Consider the following 16,772-nt stretch of genomic DNA (forward strand, 5'->3'; position numbering starts at 1 on the left):
ACGGTAATATTAACAGTAGTAAATACAGCAGTAGCAATTATAGTTGTAATGATAATAATAATAGTAATAAGCTAGAATATTACATTGGCAAAAGTAGTATCAGAAGTTGCATAATAGCAGTAGAATTATTATAGCAGCAGTAATTAACTGCAGTACTCAGATGAATTTGTGACAGTATTATAACAGTAGAAGCAGTAATAGTATCGCTGTAAGAGCAGTAGTTTGGTATTAGGTATTGACAGTATTTGTGCTTGTAGTAGTAGATATACCAATATGATTAAATAAATAGTGTGGTCCCTTATCTGTCCTATGTCCTATGTCCAGTCCATGTATTACATCATTCACCTACAAACACACACATCGATCTGCAGTAACAGACTACTCAAGTGGCCCGGGTGCGTCCACAGACTCACCCTGCACCACAACTTTAGCCAGAGTACCAGCAGTGCCCATGGAGCTACTAGCATAGCACGTATACTGTCCAGAGTCCTCCGCAGTCAGACTGTCCAGAATGAGACTGCAGGTCCCAGACCTGTCCTCTGTGATGATGTGACGGGGGTCGTCCTCCAGAGGGAGGCCATCTGAGAGACAGGCATCAGATACGATAACTTAACTGTGAAACCATGACTTATTGCTTTGTTGCTACAATGTATATGCTGAGCTTAACATACTATGGCACATTAAAAGTATTAGAAAACTAATCAAAACTGTAGGTTGTTCAAATGTTTTCCGACCTTTGAGCCAGCTGACCACTGGTTTGGGTGATCCTGTGACTTTGCATGTCAGTTTAATTGTCTGCCCTATCTTTGTTGTGCTGTCAGACAACTGTGACTCAAACACTGGTGGGCCTGTTGACAAACAAACACACACACACACACACACACACACACACACACACACACACACACACACACACACACACATACAGAAATTACACACAAAGCATTTGCTGCCATGTTATGCCATAACAGAACATACCCAAATAGATAGGAAAATATTTATTTATTATGATTATGATATGATGACAGAGTCAAACTTATCCTCCTTGTTCACTTTTACTCACCGTTAGTGGGCAGACTGGAGCGCTGTTGGAGTTCCTTCAGGTCCTTGAGCCAGGGGAGTTTAGCCAGAGTGGAACGGCCCTGTAGCGTGTACCTCCGCACTGAGCCCCTGTGCTCATGCCACAACCCCCAAGACTTCTCATCTCCACCCACAGTCTCCTTTATTTCCACATCATTCAGCTGAGCAGATCATAAAAGCAAGGATGAGAAAGACATGGAAGAAGATAGTGAGGTCAAAATTTGGAAAAAGAAATCAGAGTAATTGTAATGTCATGTGACCAGGTGTGATCTCAAACAGAGTCTATTTTGTTTGTAGCTTTAGTAGGAAAGATGATGATACCTTCATTTTGTTCTTGAATGTGTAAGTATCACTGTTCATGCGGGTGTCTCTTTTCAGTTTACACAGTACAATACAGTCCTTGAAGAGAAAGACTTGTCTCTGGTGCCCTCTAGAGGTTGTCTTAATTTCTGGAGTTTCCTCCCACACTGTGAAGACTCCCTGGAGGGAGGAAGACAAGTTAAGACCATACGATGACCATATGTGATACATGTAAGGAAATTAGCCTAACTTGGAATTATCATGAAAACATGTCAGTCATCTCTGATTACCTGTCGCACAGGCTCGCCAAGGGCAGTTAGAGGAGCCGGGTAGTTCTCAATGAGGGAGACTTGGTGCAGGTTGTCAGACCTCCAGGGTAGACAGGACACAGTGGAGAAGGCATCTTCTAACAGACAGCAGCTCTGACCACTTTTGGCTTTGTTCTTGATAAACTCCTGCCAATAGATTTTTTTCATTTGCATCCCAAGCAATCAGCTGACACATTTTCAAGAAGAAACTGCAACTTGTGCAACGGCAGAATAAGCGTAGATGCTCAAATATGATTAACTGATTTAAATATCAAACACACAAATATTCCCATTTCTGTTCAATTTCCCGTTTGATTGTGAGTGGCATAACAAAGAAACAAACAAAAACATAAATAATTGTTTAATCTTTCTAATTTGTACTCAGATTTGTTAATGAAACTGTATGCTGACCTTAAGCAAAGCCTGGTAAGTCTGAATCCTCTCCACTGGTCGTTGGAGGAAGGTGAGGACATCCATGGCTGGTGTGTCAGGCTTACCAGTTTCTGCTAACTCCTGAAATGTTGTGAGCAACATTATTTAAAAAATAAAGAACATTAAATAAGCACAACAATGCAGCTACAGTTCAAATCTAAAACAATTTTGTCAGTACTTTGAAATACTGCTGGGTGGCCTTGTCAGTGAGACAGGCTTCTGCTTGCGCTTGTCCCACCATGTAGTGAAGATACTTCTCAAAGTCCTGGGTTTGCTTGACCAGATGCATGGCCACATCATCGTCTGTGACACAACCTCTCAGACCAGGAAGGATGCACCTGGAGTAAGAGAGGTGAGAGGCGGCATCGGTAAAAAAACAAAAAAAAACAAGACACAATGCTTAAGGCCACTGGGAAACATCAAAATCAATAGAAAACAAAGGGTGAATTGAGGTACAACATGTTTCTTGTGTGTGTGTATTACCTCTCATGCAGACAGACAATCTCCTTGATATTCCTGAAAATGATCTCTCTCTGGTTGAGGACGTTAATGGGGACATGGCGACTAGACTCCAGATAATTTAGCTGGTGAGAGGTGAACATCTTCATCTCCTTCACAAACTCCTCCTCTCCGTCTATCAGGCCTTGGATCAGTTGGCTAAAGAAAGAGGACATAGCTTAGCTGTATTTGTTTATGCGCTCTACCGCCAAACATATTCTCAATTTCAGATTTCACAAGATTGATTGCCCCTAAACAAGTGTCAGGTGGCAATCCTCCCAGCAGTTTTTAATGTCAACATACAACTGCAGAAAAACAGACCTTAGAGCCCTCCTGTACTCCTCTCCTGTAGAACCTATTCCATCAAGATCCTCTTGAGGTGCTCTCATTTGTGGGAAGGTTTCCTGTTAAAAACAACATTTATGTATGTATTATTAATTGATAAGTCTTATCCTTTTTCATCACTTAATGATTTTAATGTCCGTTTTGACAGCATAGAATTTCAAACTCAAATGGTTAATGTAACATGTTTACCCAGCACTAGAGCTGACTTCCAGATCTACACATCCTACCTTTCTCTTCTTTTCCAAGTAAGCTGGACACACCCATCCCTGCCGAGCAGGGTTGGTTTTTGTGGGTTTGGTCCGCACCAGCCATTTGTCAGGATGAACAGAGTCCAAGACCTCTACAAACTGGCCTTCCTTTAGGATGAAACTCTCCTTATTTCCACTGTTAGGACTGCAGTCAGCTCGAGCCACATACATTTCAAATGTCTGAGGGGGAGAAAAAACAAATGTATCGCATCATTTATGGCTTAAGCAATTAAATGTGAAACATTACCAAGTCAGATTGTGATTTAATGAAATTACGATTCTTATACTAATAGATATAGGGCAGACAGAATAAGTCCATAAATACAGAGTGCACATCCATGACAAATTAAAATACACAAAAAGTGCTGTACCTCTCGTCTGTCTTCTTCCCCTTCTGACTCTGATCCAGATACCGTGCTAGTCAAGGGTGTGTGGGCGCGATGGTGCTTTGGAGATGGTGTCCTCATTCTGCCTTCATTAGCCCCTATAGATTATAGAGGAAGACAGCACTGGTATACCTGACAAACTGAAGACATGGTAATGGAAAGGTGAAAACCAAAAATGAATAAAATCAACAATGCTTACCTTTGACCTTTAATAGTTTCTTAGGAGGTTGTGGAGCAGCTGTCTCTTCTTTATTGTCCTTCACAGTTACTGGCTTTGGTACTACCCTGTGACAAAATAAAAATGTTTTTTTGTTTGTTTTTTATGAGTACCAAACACACAATGAACACTGAATTTCAGATCAGAAATTGATTGAAGATTGCAAATCTTTTCTGACCTTGGAACAGCAGGGACAGTTTCAACAGACTCTATTATATCGGGAGCTGTGTCATAATCAGAGGGACTTGACACTGTTGAAAGCAGAAAAAACATATCAACTAGTGTAGTGTAGTAAAACTTAACAAAAACATATTTTTTGTAGTTAAACTGAGGATATGAGTCACTCACTGGAGCTGGCAGCAATGAGTGATGATCTTCTATCTTGTACACACTGTACACCTGTAGCCTCTTCTGTCAGGTTGTAGGCGTCCCACAGAGAGACGCTCACGCTTTCCACATAGTTTGCAGCATCTGTGGCCGAAGTGGGTATTTGTGCTTGAGTCTGAGGCAGATCCTGGGTCTGTGTTTCAGCCTGGACCTCAGGCCTTGCCGGGGCAAGCTGCAGAGGAGTTATGGCCGCAAGCGGTGGGTGCACAAGCCGCTGAGCAGTCGGAGCAGCTACTGTTACATTTCCATTGTAGGAGGTCACACCAAACTTATTCACCACTTCACAGGTATAGACTCCACTATCATTGGCCGTAACGTTTTTGATCACCAGCGTGCACGCACCATTCTCTGCAGTCTTCATGCGGCAGCGTTCATCAATAGTGATTTGTTGGCCGTTTTTCAGCCAGCGCACCGTACTGGGTTTCCCTTCAACAACACACACTAGAGTGATCGTACCATGAAGATCTGCACTCTGGTTCTTGAACACCTCTTTGAAGACAGGTCGCATGTCTCTGCGGGTTTTGTAGCCTTTAAAAGCAGCCTGGATCTTGACTGCAGCCTCTTGCATTTGTGGTTCATCCTCAATGTTGATGTCAATCTCTGGTGTAGGACCAGAGGGCTGAGCTGACCCCTCCAGAGAAGGGCCAGTGGGGTGGACCGTCTCTGGTAATTCCATCAAAGCCTCTGAGAAAGTTTCATCTTCAGAAATATAGAGAAGAGGAACATCCTCTGCTGTCTTCGTTGTCTGGTTTTCTTCCTTGCTTATCATTGGCTTGACTGCCAATTGAATTACTTGGTCAACTTCAGGTTCTTTTCTCATGGGTTTTACTGGTTGTTTGATTGGCTGTTTGGTGTTAGCATCTTTCTCTGTGGCTTTCACAGGCTTCCTTATTATCTCAGCTGTCTCACTGTCTGTTGTTAGTGACTGTTTCCTCTCGCATACGGGTTTCTCTTTTTTCTCTTTTTCAAAAGACCCAATTGACTGTTTTGCTGGCTGATCACCCATTGTTTTCACCACACCTCCTGTAAACTCTTGTCCTTCTTGATCTGTCTCTGTGTCCCTTGATAATTGCTTTTCCAAACTCCCCCTCGCTTTGCCTTTCATCCTTGCAGGTGGTTTTGGAGGGACAAATTCGACCTCTTTTTCAGAAAGCTTCTCTGGTTGTTCTATTGATGGCACTTGCTTCAATGAATTTTTCTCTTTCTCTGTTTCTATGGACACTTGTTTCACATAGCCTCTCTGTTTATGGTCATCCTCTGTGCCATTTACTGTTGTATTTAATTCTTTGGGACTTTCATCCTCAGTTTGTCTTAGAATATAACTGATTGGTTGTTTTTCCTCCATTGTCTTCCCTTTAGATCTAACAGGGGGTTTTAAAGGCTCTTCTTCTGTCACATCTACTACACCTTCCTTTACTGTAGACTTCACATGCTCCTTCGTTCTTTCTTTTCCATGTGACTTTTCTGGTGCTTCAACAGGCCATTTTTCATCCTTGCTGCTCTTCCGCAGAAGTGTCCCTGGAGGTTTTACCTTCTTCTCAACTTCACTTGTTTTCTCTGCGGGTTCTCCCTCCTGTTTTAAACTCCGTTGTTCTGCCACAGAATCACCCAGAATCCTCTCTGACTGACTAACTTTAAGGTCGGCTTTGACAAATTCCTCCAAATTCCTTCCTGGTTGTCGTTTCTCTAGGAAGACTTCACTTTCTGTTTCCAACGATCTACCTGGCTCTTTGCCTGTGCTCTCAGTCCTGTTATCTGCCTCCAGTAATTTCACTGAGCTATCAGCTGTCTTGTATCCCACACTGTCTTTGTCTTTATTCCTCTCCACTTGTGATATATTCTGTAGGATATCAGAGTCTTTCTCCATAGGCTTTACAGACTGGATTGCCTTTTGGTCGTCTTTATTCTCCTTCTGCATTGAGTGTTTCAGATGCAACAGTGGCTCCATATCTTTTTCTGAATTTGTAATAGATGGTTTTCTATGGAACCTCTTTTTGGGCTCTGGAGGAACCGGCTTGGCCTCTGGGAGGATGGGCTTCTCATTCTCTGGACTAGGAGTTGTTTTGGAAACAGTGCCATTTACCTGAGATGATATTGTTGGAGTCTCTGTGTTTGGTAGAGCATGTTGAAGTGCTGGCAAGAGAATGAGAAAAAATGTTGACAACTTATTTGTGTGTGATGGAAGTTAAACAAAAACACAATAATAAACTAATTCTGTTCCTGTAAGTCCAGTATCAAGATCATCCCACCTTTCACTGCCACAGTTGCCGTGGTCTCTGCACTTCCTGCTTGGCATGTGTAGCTGCCACTGTCTTCAGAACTTAGCTCCTTGATGTGGAGCTGGTGGAGGCAGGCATCTTGTTTCATCTCATACTTCTTGTTTGCTCTCAATGGCAGCTTGTTCTTCTTCCATTGCACTGACACTCCAGGCTTAGACAACTCACATGAGATGGAGGCTGTAGCACCCTCCTCAATCTCCACATTTTGTAGCTCTTTCTTAAAGAATGGTGGGAGCTCTATGTAGGTGAAAAGAGAACAAAACATAATTTGAGACACTAATTTAGCTTAGATACTGTATTTGTCTGATTGGTACTGTTTGCCAAAGTGTAAAATACAGTGATACAACCATTATACAAATATTTGAAAAAGTATATCCCTCTATCAGTTAGAATTTAAGAGATAATACAATACATTTCCTCATGTTTACACCCACAACACCCACACACCTCTCACGGTTACAGTTGCAGTGGTCTCTGCACTTCCTGCTTGACATGTGTAGCTGCCACTGTCCTCAAGTTTGAGCTCCTCAATGTGGAGCTGGAGAAGGCAGCCATCCTGTTTCATCCCATACTTGCTGCTGGCTCTCAAAGGCAGCTTGTTCTTCTTCCATTGCACCGACAGCCCAGGTTTAGAAACTTCACAGGACAGGGAGATTGAACCTCCCTCCTTTGTCTCGATATTTTGTAGGTCCTTCTTGAAGAATGGGGGGAGTTCTGTAAAACAGTGTAATAAAGAGAGAAACTGTCTTTACCAAAAGAATGAGCAGACGTGTCCACCTGCATGCCCTTTCATTGTGGATGTGTAGGAATTGCTTTGTAGTGCTCAACTGACAATAACATTACTTTTCCGTGCCCTGAGTGTGTGTTGATATAGTAAACACTGCCTTGCCCATTGCCACATTCATCCACCCTTCACTATTAGAGTTTCCCCCACATATACACCCACAACACCCACACACAGACACACCTTTCACTGTAACAGTTGCCGTGGTCTCTGCACTTCCTGCTTGACATATGTAACTGCCACTGTCCTCAGGTTTGAGCTCCTTGATGTTGAGCTGGAGGAAGCAGCCATCTTGTTTCATTTCAAACTTCCTGTTTGCTCTCAGTAGCAGCTTGTTCTTCCTCCAGTGCACCAACACTCCAGGCTTAGACAGCTCACAGGTCAAGGTGGCTGCGCCTCCCTCCTCAGCTTCAACATTTTGCAATTTCTTATGGAACAACGGAGCAGACTCTAGGTAGGTAGTAGAGAGCAGATAAAAAATATTATTCACATAACATTTACATACTGTAACATTATTTAAAACATTCTAGAGAGTTCACACAGTAACACTACTGTAGCTGGAAACTCAGCAAAACAATAGCCTCCTACCATGAATAGACTGAGAAACAAGATATTAAAAACTTGAAATGAATACCCCACAACACCAACAAAGCTCACACCTTTCACTGTCACAGTTGCAGTTGTCTCTGCACTTCCAGTTCGACATGTGTAGCTTCCACTGTCCTCACAAGTGAGCTCCTTAATGTGGAGTTGCAGGAGGCAGCCATCTTGCTTGATTTCATACTTCTTGCTGGCTCTCAGTGGCAACCTGTTCTTCATCCACTGAACTGGAACCCCGGGTTTAGACACTTCACAGAACAGTGAGGCTGAAGCTCCTTCTTCACCCTCTACACTTTGTAATTCTTTGCTGAACAATAGAGGGAGCTCTGCAAAAGTACGTATGGATTGGAATAGGCAAAATATCTAATCATATACATTAAGTGGAATTGGACAGTAGAAAGCCAAAGATGACTAACTTACACATGAACACACAGTTTTCTTAGGGGGTGAAAAGCATGCATGTTTACAATTCACCTACCTTTTACTGTGACATCTGCAGTCGTCTCTGCACTTCCTGCTTGACATGTGTAGCTGCCGCTGTCCTCAGGTTTGAGCTCCTTGATGTGTAACTGGAGGACGCAGCCATCTTGTTTCATCTCACATTTCCTGTTTGCTCTAAGTGGCAGCCTGTTCTTCTTCCATTGCATCGACACTCCAGGTTTAGACAGCTCACAGGACAAGGAGACTGCACCTCCCTCCTCAACCTCCACACGTGTTAATTCTTTCTTAAAGAATGGAGCAAGCTCTGGGAAAAATAGCCAAGAAAAAAACATTATAATATATCTATAATGTAAAGTGAACAATGCTCGAAACCTCACCTGAACATAATTTGTGACTACATTAATGGGAAAATGTTGTGCAATAAATTATATGTAGCTACCCTAAAATGTTCTGGTACAAAATATTCAAATCCAAATTCACCCACCTTTCACTTTCACACTTGAAGTGGTCTCTGCACTTCCTGCTTGACATGTGTAGCTGCCACTGTCCTCAGGTTTGAGCTCCTTGATGTGGAGCTGGAGGAAGCAGCCGTCCTGCCTCATCTCATACTTCTTGCTGGCTCTCAGCTGTAGCCTGTTCTTCTTCCATTGCACTGACAGCCCAGGTTTAGACACTTCACAGGACAGGGAGACCGAACCTCCTTCCTCAGCCTCCATATTGTGCAATTCTTGTTTGAAAAATGGCAGGAGCTCTGGGAAATATCAAGTGTTTAGGGAGTAACTTACTTGGGTGTTTAAGCATAGCAGAAACAACATTTGAGACATTCCAGGTGCAGGATAAATAAGTGCAGAAAATATTACTGATAAACACATTCCATGATTTACAGTTTGCTGATACTGTAAAATTTTTCAAAATTCAAACCTGTCACAGCCACAGTTGCAGTGGTCTCTGCACTTCCTGCTTGACATGTGTAGCTGCCACTGTCCTCAGGTTTGAGTTCCTTAATGTGCAGATGGACGAGGCAGCCATCCTGTTCCATCCCATACTTGCTGCTGGCTCTCAAAGGCAGCTTGTTCTTCTTCCATTGCACCGACAGCCCAGGTTTGGACAGTTCACAGGACAGGGAGACGGCACCCCCCTCCTCTGCCTTTACATTCTGCAGTTCCTCTTTGAAAAATGGTGGAAGTTCTGGGAAAGTTAAGAGTTTGAGGAGCCAAAGAAGAAGGAGGGATCATGTTAGTATTGAATAGCCCACTTGTATGATATATTGCTACTGTTTGCTCCATCTAATATCAACTCATGCATCAAACATACAATTATCTTCAGTAAGTTTAGATTATAATAAGAAACTTCTCTATGATCTAGAAGTTATTGACACCATCTCATTTTCCATGTAGATGTCCAAATTCACTCACCTTTCACAGCCACAGTTGCTGTGGTCTCCGCACTTCCTGCTTGACATGTGTAGCTGCCACTGTCCTCAGGTTTGAGCTCCTTGATGTGGAGCTGGAGAAGGCAGCCATCCTGTTTCATCCCATACTTGCTGCTGGCTCTCAAAGGCAGCTTGTTCTTCTTCCATTGCACTGACAGCCCAGGTTTGGACACTTCACAGGACAGGGAGACTGTACCCCCCTCCTCTGCCTTTACATTCTGCAGTTCCTCTTTGAAAAATGGTGGGAGCTCTGGGAAAGTTAAGAGTTTGCGGATGCAAAGAAGTAGTAGAGAGCATGTTAGTATTTAATACCCGCTTATATGGTAGATGACTATTGTTTGTACCATATCAACTCACACATCAAACATTCAAATTATCTTTATTAAGTTTAGATTATAATAAGAAACTTTTCAATGATCTAGATGTTACCGACACCATCCCATTTTCAAATTCTCTCACCTTTCACTGTCACAGTTGCAGTCGTCTCTACACTTCCAGCCTGACATGTGTAGTGGCCACTGTCCTCAGGTTGTAGCTCTGTGATGTGGAGCTGGAGGATGCAGCCATCCTGCTTCATCTCATACTTCCTGCTATCTCTCAGTAGCACTCTGTTCCTCTTCCATTGCACTGACGCTCCAGGTTTAGACAGCTCACAGGACAGGGAGAGTGCACCTCCCTCCTCAGCCTCCATGCGTCTTAACTCTTTCTTGAAGAATGGAGGGAGCTCTGAGGAAAAAGCGTTTGGCAGAAGAAAAATTATACATTTTTGGATTTAAGTTGTCATAAAAAAAGTAACTTGTTAACTTTCTATTTAGGTATAACAGTATGTGCAGTATTTCAGGCAAGTAAAACAATCATGGGGAAGCAACAAAGAGTTATCGTACTTGACAAGAAAATGTACTACTAAAATTGCATTTATACATTTGGAAGAGTACAGAAAGTCCATACACTGCTATGCACATGTCCAACTTCACGCACCTTTCACTGTCACAGTTGAAGTGGTCTCTGCACTTCCTGCTTGACACATGTAGCTGCCACTGTCCTCAAGTTCAAGCTCTTTGATGCGAAGCTGGAGGAAGCAGCCATCCTGCTTCATCTCATACTTCCTGCTGGCTCTTAGCGGCAGTCTGTTCTTCTTCCATTGAATCGGTACTCCCAGTTTAGACAGCTCACAGTAGAGAGAGACCGAACCTCCCTCCTCCACTTCCACACTCTGCAAGTCTTCCTGGAAGAATGGAGGGAGCTCTGGAAAAATAGGAGAAAAAGAGCAAAGTTGGAGACATTTGGTGTTATTATGAATATTTCGGAATATGATTTGACAAATTCAAAGAAAGTAGGCACAGCAATAAGCATACAGTACCAAGGGACATAGCTAGCAAGTTAAATTTAAAGCAGAAGTAAGCGATATTTTTTGTGTTAATATAAGTCTTAAATAGTTATATCTTCCGACAGCAATCACTTACATAGAGTGTTTGGACCGAAACACGGGTCTCTCAGTCACTCTGCTCTGCTCTGAGCCGAGGAGAAAACTTTTCTCGTATCCTACAAGTTTTATCCAATGAGGAGAGAGAACGGCATGAAGGGCTGTGTGTGCAGCCAAGGGATGCGCCTGAATGTGGTGACGTAGGGACGAGGACCAATAGATCCATGACGAGGGCGGGGGCTGCTAACTCCATCGGCTGACAAGACGTTATGGTGCGTTCAAGGCAACTCGTAACTCGTGTTTTTCCGACCTGTGAAGTCGTACCAGTTTGATCTGGTGCGAGTTCACAGGTCGGAAGTTAAGAGTGGCCGTTATAGTGCACTTTCACAGGTAAAACAGGTCGGAAAACACGAGTGGGTTGCCTGGAACGCTACAAAGTCGTAAGTCGTGACTTGAAGCTGTAATTTACGGTTTCAAAAGCCTGCCTGGAACACAGCATTAGCCAAAACGACCGGATCGCTTACTGCTGCTTTAACATCAATCAACCTCCAAAGAGCAACAATAAATTTTTACCTGTTACGGTAAGTTTGGCACTGCTTTGGAGATCTCCTGTATCACAGCAGTATGTGCCAGTATCCAGGGGCTCCACGTCATAGATGAGCAGTAGGTTGACTTTCCCTTCCTTACGCAACTCATATTTATCACCATTGCACAGAGGAATATGGTTGCGTCTCCAGGTAACCGATGAGGTAAAGTCGGAGATTGTGCAGGACAAAGTGGCTGTTTCTCCCTCCAAGATCACAACGTCTTTAGGCTTCTCCTCAAATAAAACTGGAATTTGAAGTCACATGCCACTTTATGATGACAATAATATAAAAATGATAGGAGATATACTGTGTTTGTAATAAATAGAGCATCAAGGTTGTACTTGAGAAGAGTTGGGTTTCTTCATTCATTATGTGACAACTGAGACAACATGGTGGAAACTGTTATATATTTCTACCCTTCTGTTTTTGCTCACCTTTGGGCTTTGGGACCACTAACAGAGATGCAGAGGTCCTCTCATCCCCAATCACAAATGCCACGATCCCTGTCTCGTCAGGTGTTGTCATGGTGAGGACCAGTCGGTGCTGGCGACCACGGCATGTCATCTGGTTCATCTCGTTCCTTTGGAGAGGGCTGGAACCGAGCCACCAGACACCTTCACTCACGTCCGAGTGGCTCAGCTCACACACAAACTCTGCATCCTCTCCTGCTGTCACCGTTATCTCTTGCAGTTCTTTAACAATCCGCACGCGCTCTGTGGAAGAGGAAAGAGCTAGATACAGCTCGTTTTTTAGAGATGGAATATGATATATTTACATGAACCTAGCTGAGAATGGCCTGTCGGTTATTTTCATGCCACATTTCTCTTAAAGTAAATGAATTATCCACATCTATCAATGAATGAGGGATGGAATTCCACTGCAGTTTCCACGTACCCCTTACAGTCAGCTTGGCAGTGGTCTTCTTGCCTCTGGTGATGCAGTTGTACTCTCCAGCATCCTCAAGAAGCAACTTCTTGATCTCCAGAGAATGAATGGGGCCTGTCTTCTTTAAAATGTACCGTCCTCCCTCCTCTATCACATCGTTGTCCTTCTTCCAAGTGACAGGGACATTAGCGCTGGAAACTTCACAAGACAGCAGCACAGATTTCCCCTCCATTACAGCTTGGTTCTCCAATTCCTTCTCAAAGAACACCGACGCTGCCGCTGAGAAACAACAGACAGGAGATGTCATGTTACAAAAAGTGGAATTTTACCTACAGTACAGAAATAATCTGCTTGTAAAGGAAACAAGGTGTGATCTAACTAATCAGTGGACTTGATCAGGGGTAAAATATGAACGTTACTGATGAACACAGATATACACAGGAAATAAACAGATTCCCATGAAGAAACTCGCAGTAATAAAACAGGTGCTGACATTGGTTTGGTTTGGTTTGAGCGATCATAAAATTGGAGCATGTCAAATACCTCTCACGTTCACTTCAGCTGTTGTCCTCTGCTCTCCGAAGACACAGCTGTACTCTCCAACATCCTCTGGCTGGATGTTTTTGATGTGCATCTCTGCTACGTTCCCACGCAGCATCATCTGATACCTCCCTCCATGATAGATCTGGTCGTCCGACTTCCACCACTGCACAGGCACCCCGGCTCTGGACAGTTCACAGCGAAGGATTACAACACCTCCTTCTCGGGCCTCCTGGTTCTTCAGACCCATTTTAAAGGTGAGGGGAATAGCTGTGGGTTTTGGAATGAAAAAACAAAGTTCATGTTGTGTTTTGAGAGCAGATTTTTTTTTTTTAAAAGGTACATTTTCCACAGTCAAAACAGCCAGTTAATAATAATAGCTAATGTTGCTGTTGCAAACATGTACTTACAGTCTAATCTCTTCTTACCTGTAATGGTGACATTAGCTGTGGTCTTGGCATCACCATAGACACAGCTGTAGACTCCACTGTCCTCCAGCTGTGTGTTTTTGATGGTCAGCTCCATGACGCTGTTTCTGTTTTTAATCTGATACTTGAAATTATTCTTCAGGAGCTCTTCTCCTTTCCTCCACTCCACAGCAAGGCCAGGCTTAGATAACTCACAGCTCAATGTCACACTGTTCTCCTCCTCCACCTGCAGGTTCCTTAACTTTGTCTTGAATGTGATCGGAGGAGCTGCATGGGGACAGGGCATTATCAGTTAAGTTACAGCAGTTCAATTATAATCAATTATTTATTTATCAGGTTTCAACCATATATTACCCTTGACGGTGAGCTCTGCAGTTGACTGGCAGTCTTTGGTCTTACAGGTGTATTTCCCAGCGTCACCTTCCTCCACATTGTTGACGATGAGTTTTGTGAGACATCCCTCCTGTTTCATCTCATATTTGTATCCAGGTTTTAGGATGACTCTGCCTCTCCTCCAGTCCACTGGAGCTCCGGGTTTAGAGATCTCACAGCAGAAAACTCCACTATCACCTTCTTTTACTTCCAAATTCTCAACCTCTTGCTTAAATGTTACAGGGAGCGCTGAGACGAAACAATAAGCACAGCAACACTAAGCAGAAATACCAAGCATATCTTGTGTGGTTGTATAAGACACCAGATGAACTGTGTCTTTCCCTGTTACCTTTCATTTGTGTCAAGTGTGGTGAAGCATACCTCTTACTTTGATGTCCGCTGAAGTCACAGCAGCACCAGCAAAACAACAGTACTCCCCAGCATCTGTGAGAATAAGGCCTCTAATCAGCATCTCAGCTGCCCTTCCCTCTTGCTTCATCTGATATTTTTCTCCCTCCTTCAGAAGTTGAGCATCTCTCCTCCACTCCACTGGGACTCCTGGCTTAGAGAGCTCACAGCGCAGCGTCACACAGCCCTCCTCCGCCGCCTCCTGGTTCTTAAGTTTCTGCTTGAAAGTCACTGGGATCGCTGAGGAGAGATAAATCAGACAGATATTTAAAGTGCAGTACAAAACCTTTTTTTGTTACATAATGATACTGCACAACGTCTCTAACCAGTGATGATGATGGTGGCAGTAGTCTGTATGTCTTCACACACACAGCTGTATGTGCCACTGTCCTCAGGCTGGCTTTTCCTGATGAGGAGCTCCTGTGTGCAGCCGCTCTGCTTCATCTGGTATTTCTCTCTGCTGGTCAGCACATTGTCTCCTTTCTTCCACTGCACTGCAGTGTCAGGTTTGGAGAGCTCACAGGTGAGGGTCACCCCATTGCCCTCCTGGACTTGAATATTTTTCAGTTCTTGAAGGAATTTGATGGGCCGTTCTGGAGAAGACAGTCAGACAAAAATAAAAAATTAGATCTACCATGTAAAATTAAACTTTAGCTTTAACGTTTAACTTTTTTCGATAGACTGTGAGGCTATGAACCCCTTGAGTATTTGTAAAAACCATAAAAGCAATGACGTGCACCCTGCTGTGTTTGATGTAGTGCTCACCGTTCACCATGATCCTGGCGGTCGTCCTCTCTTCTCCACATATACAGGTATAATCTCCAGTGTCGTCCAGACCGAGGTCTGCAACCTTCATCTCCACTTGGAGCTCCTTCTTCCTCATCTGATACTTGTCTCCGGGCCTCAGCAGCTCACCTCTTCGCCTCCACTCCACCGCAGGGGCAGGTTTGGTGAGCTCACACCGCAGAACTACACTGTTACCCTCCGTCACCTCCTGGTTAACTAGTGGCAGCTTGAAACTTGGGGGTAAAGCTGTCAACAACCGAGAATGAGAAGATGTTTAAGCACACAGGTGAAAATCTCTTGAAAGGATTAACACAATAGGATTCAGATCAGTGGATACTTAATGATTAACCTATGAACTACACAAATAAGAGTTGTTGTTTTTTACATGTTACAGCTCATTCAATACCATTTCGAGAATAATAGGAATGGACAGACACCAAATACAAAAAAAATATTCTGCTTTTAGGGAAAACATGTGAACAACAGTAAACATAACAATGGACAGAATCAATATTTCGGTGACATGTTGCAGCAGTGATGTAAGCAACATGGCAGGTCAAGTCATGCTAAAGTCAATCTATTACTTTAAGGTTGAACAGTGGACACTGATAACAGATTATAACATAATCCATTATAGACTATTATCATTTTTATAATAATGGACTAAATCATAATCAATGATCAGCGATTAGTTATTATTCTTTATATGGAAAAACTAATGCTACATGTAAGAGTTTAGTTACAGATCTACTTGGATGGATCAAATGACAAACATCCCATGTGATATGACAGAGTACTGCTTAGCCATAGTCAGGCTGGATGACTAGATGAGCAAAAATAGACTCTCCATTGAGGTTTAATGGAGGTCACACAACGCTACTACCCCTTGGGTCTATTTTGTTTTTGTTGTACTATATCGAAGCTGACCTCTTTGACGTCTGCGCGCAGGTGATTCTGTTGAATACATTGGGAAAATGTACAAAAGGAAAAATAAATGCTTTTCAAAATCAACAGCAATCAAAACTCTGAGGGAGAATTTCTAAATAGAAACTTGTCTCACCTTGGACGGTGAGCTCGGCAGATGATTGGCTGTCTTTGGTCTTGCAGGTGTATTTTCCAGCATCGCTCTCCTCTATGTTGTTTATGACCAGTTTAGTGAGACGTCCCTCCTGCTTCATCTCATATTTCTCTCCAGGTTTCAGGATGGCTCTGCCTTTCCTCCACTCCACCGGAGCTCCAGGTTTGGAGAGCTCACAGCTGAAAACTCCACTCTCCCCTTCCATCACCACCAGGTGCTGGATCTCTCGTTTGAATGTCACAGGGAGCGCTGTTGCAGGCACAAGAGAAATTCATTTATTCACCTTGCTGTCTCTGCTAACTCCAAGAATGATGTCCATATACTGTAACTCAAATGATGGGTCCTCTTCAAGAGTCTTTGGGCTTTCCTTCTGACTCCTTGGATTTTGTTTTAGCAATATGAAAAGCAGATACTCATACTCATTCAGCTGCTCCTTGTGGTAAAAATAAGCAATTGTGATTTTTGACTTTACATTAAAGCAGGTTTATGTATATTTGTGATATAAAGTAATTAAGAAATACCCAAAAA

General features: G+C 43.1%; 1 protein-coding gene across 1 annotated transcript in view; it reads right to left on the reverse strand.

Annotated features, from left to right (window-relative positions):
- Nucleotides 1-16,772, reverse strand: part of obscna (obscurin, cytoskeletal calmodulin and titin-interacting RhoGEF a) — a gene marked incomplete at its 5' end in the record, with an annotated part of 36,999 nt that overhangs the window by 11,830 nt on the left and 8,397 nt on the right. Inside the window, 34 exons of the mRNA XM_083970116.1 lie at nt 414-581; nt 735-848; nt 1,064-1,241; nt 1,402-1,560; nt 1,671-1,835; nt 2,100-2,201; nt 2,299-2,458; nt 2,604-2,777; nt 2,940-3,022; nt 3,191-3,391; nt 3,583-3,695; nt 3,797-3,882; nt 3,993-4,065; nt 4,163-6,334; nt 6,451-6,717; nt 6,928-7,194; nt 7,448-7,714; nt 7,924-8,190; nt 8,343-8,609; nt 8,790-9,056; nt 9,227-9,493; nt 9,721-9,987; nt 10,197-10,463; nt 10,716-10,982; nt 11,734-11,991; nt 12,182-12,460; nt 12,642-12,911; nt 13,176-13,442; nt 13,601-13,867; nt 13,955-14,221; nt 14,354-14,620; nt 14,707-14,973; nt 15,146-15,412; nt 16,227-16,493. Of these exons, the coding sequence (XP_083826242.1) occupies nt 414-581; nt 735-848; nt 1,064-1,241; nt 1,402-1,560; nt 1,671-1,835; nt 2,100-2,201; nt 2,299-2,458; nt 2,604-2,777; nt 2,940-3,022; nt 3,191-3,391; nt 3,583-3,695; nt 3,797-3,882; nt 3,993-4,065; nt 4,163-6,334; nt 6,451-6,717; nt 6,928-7,194; nt 7,448-7,714; nt 7,924-8,190; nt 8,343-8,609; nt 8,790-9,056; nt 9,227-9,493; nt 9,721-9,987; nt 10,197-10,463; nt 10,716-10,982; nt 11,734-11,991; nt 12,182-12,460; nt 12,642-12,911; nt 13,176-13,442; nt 13,601-13,867; nt 13,955-14,221; nt 14,354-14,620; nt 14,707-14,973; nt 15,146-15,412; nt 16,227-16,493 (9,294 nt within the window). The remainder of the gene's footprint in view (nt 1-413; nt 582-734; nt 849-1,063; nt 1,242-1,401; nt 1,561-1,670; nt 1,836-2,099; nt 2,202-2,298; nt 2,459-2,603; nt 2,778-2,939; nt 3,023-3,190; nt 3,392-3,582; nt 3,696-3,796; nt 3,883-3,992; nt 4,066-4,162; nt 6,335-6,450; nt 6,718-6,927; nt 7,195-7,447; nt 7,715-7,923; nt 8,191-8,342; nt 8,610-8,789; nt 9,057-9,226; nt 9,494-9,720; nt 9,988-10,196; nt 10,464-10,715; nt 10,983-11,733; nt 11,992-12,181; nt 12,461-12,641; nt 12,912-13,175; nt 13,443-13,600; nt 13,868-13,954; nt 14,222-14,353; nt 14,621-14,706; nt 14,974-15,145; nt 15,413-16,226; nt 16,494-16,772) is intronic.

The sequence above is a fragment of the Trachurus trachurus genome (assembly GCF_905171665.1).
Source record: "Trachurus trachurus genome assembly, chromosome: 4".
In the NCBI taxonomy this organism is placed as follows: Eukaryota; Metazoa; Chordata; class Actinopteri; order Carangiformes; family Carangidae; genus Trachurus; species Trachurus trachurus.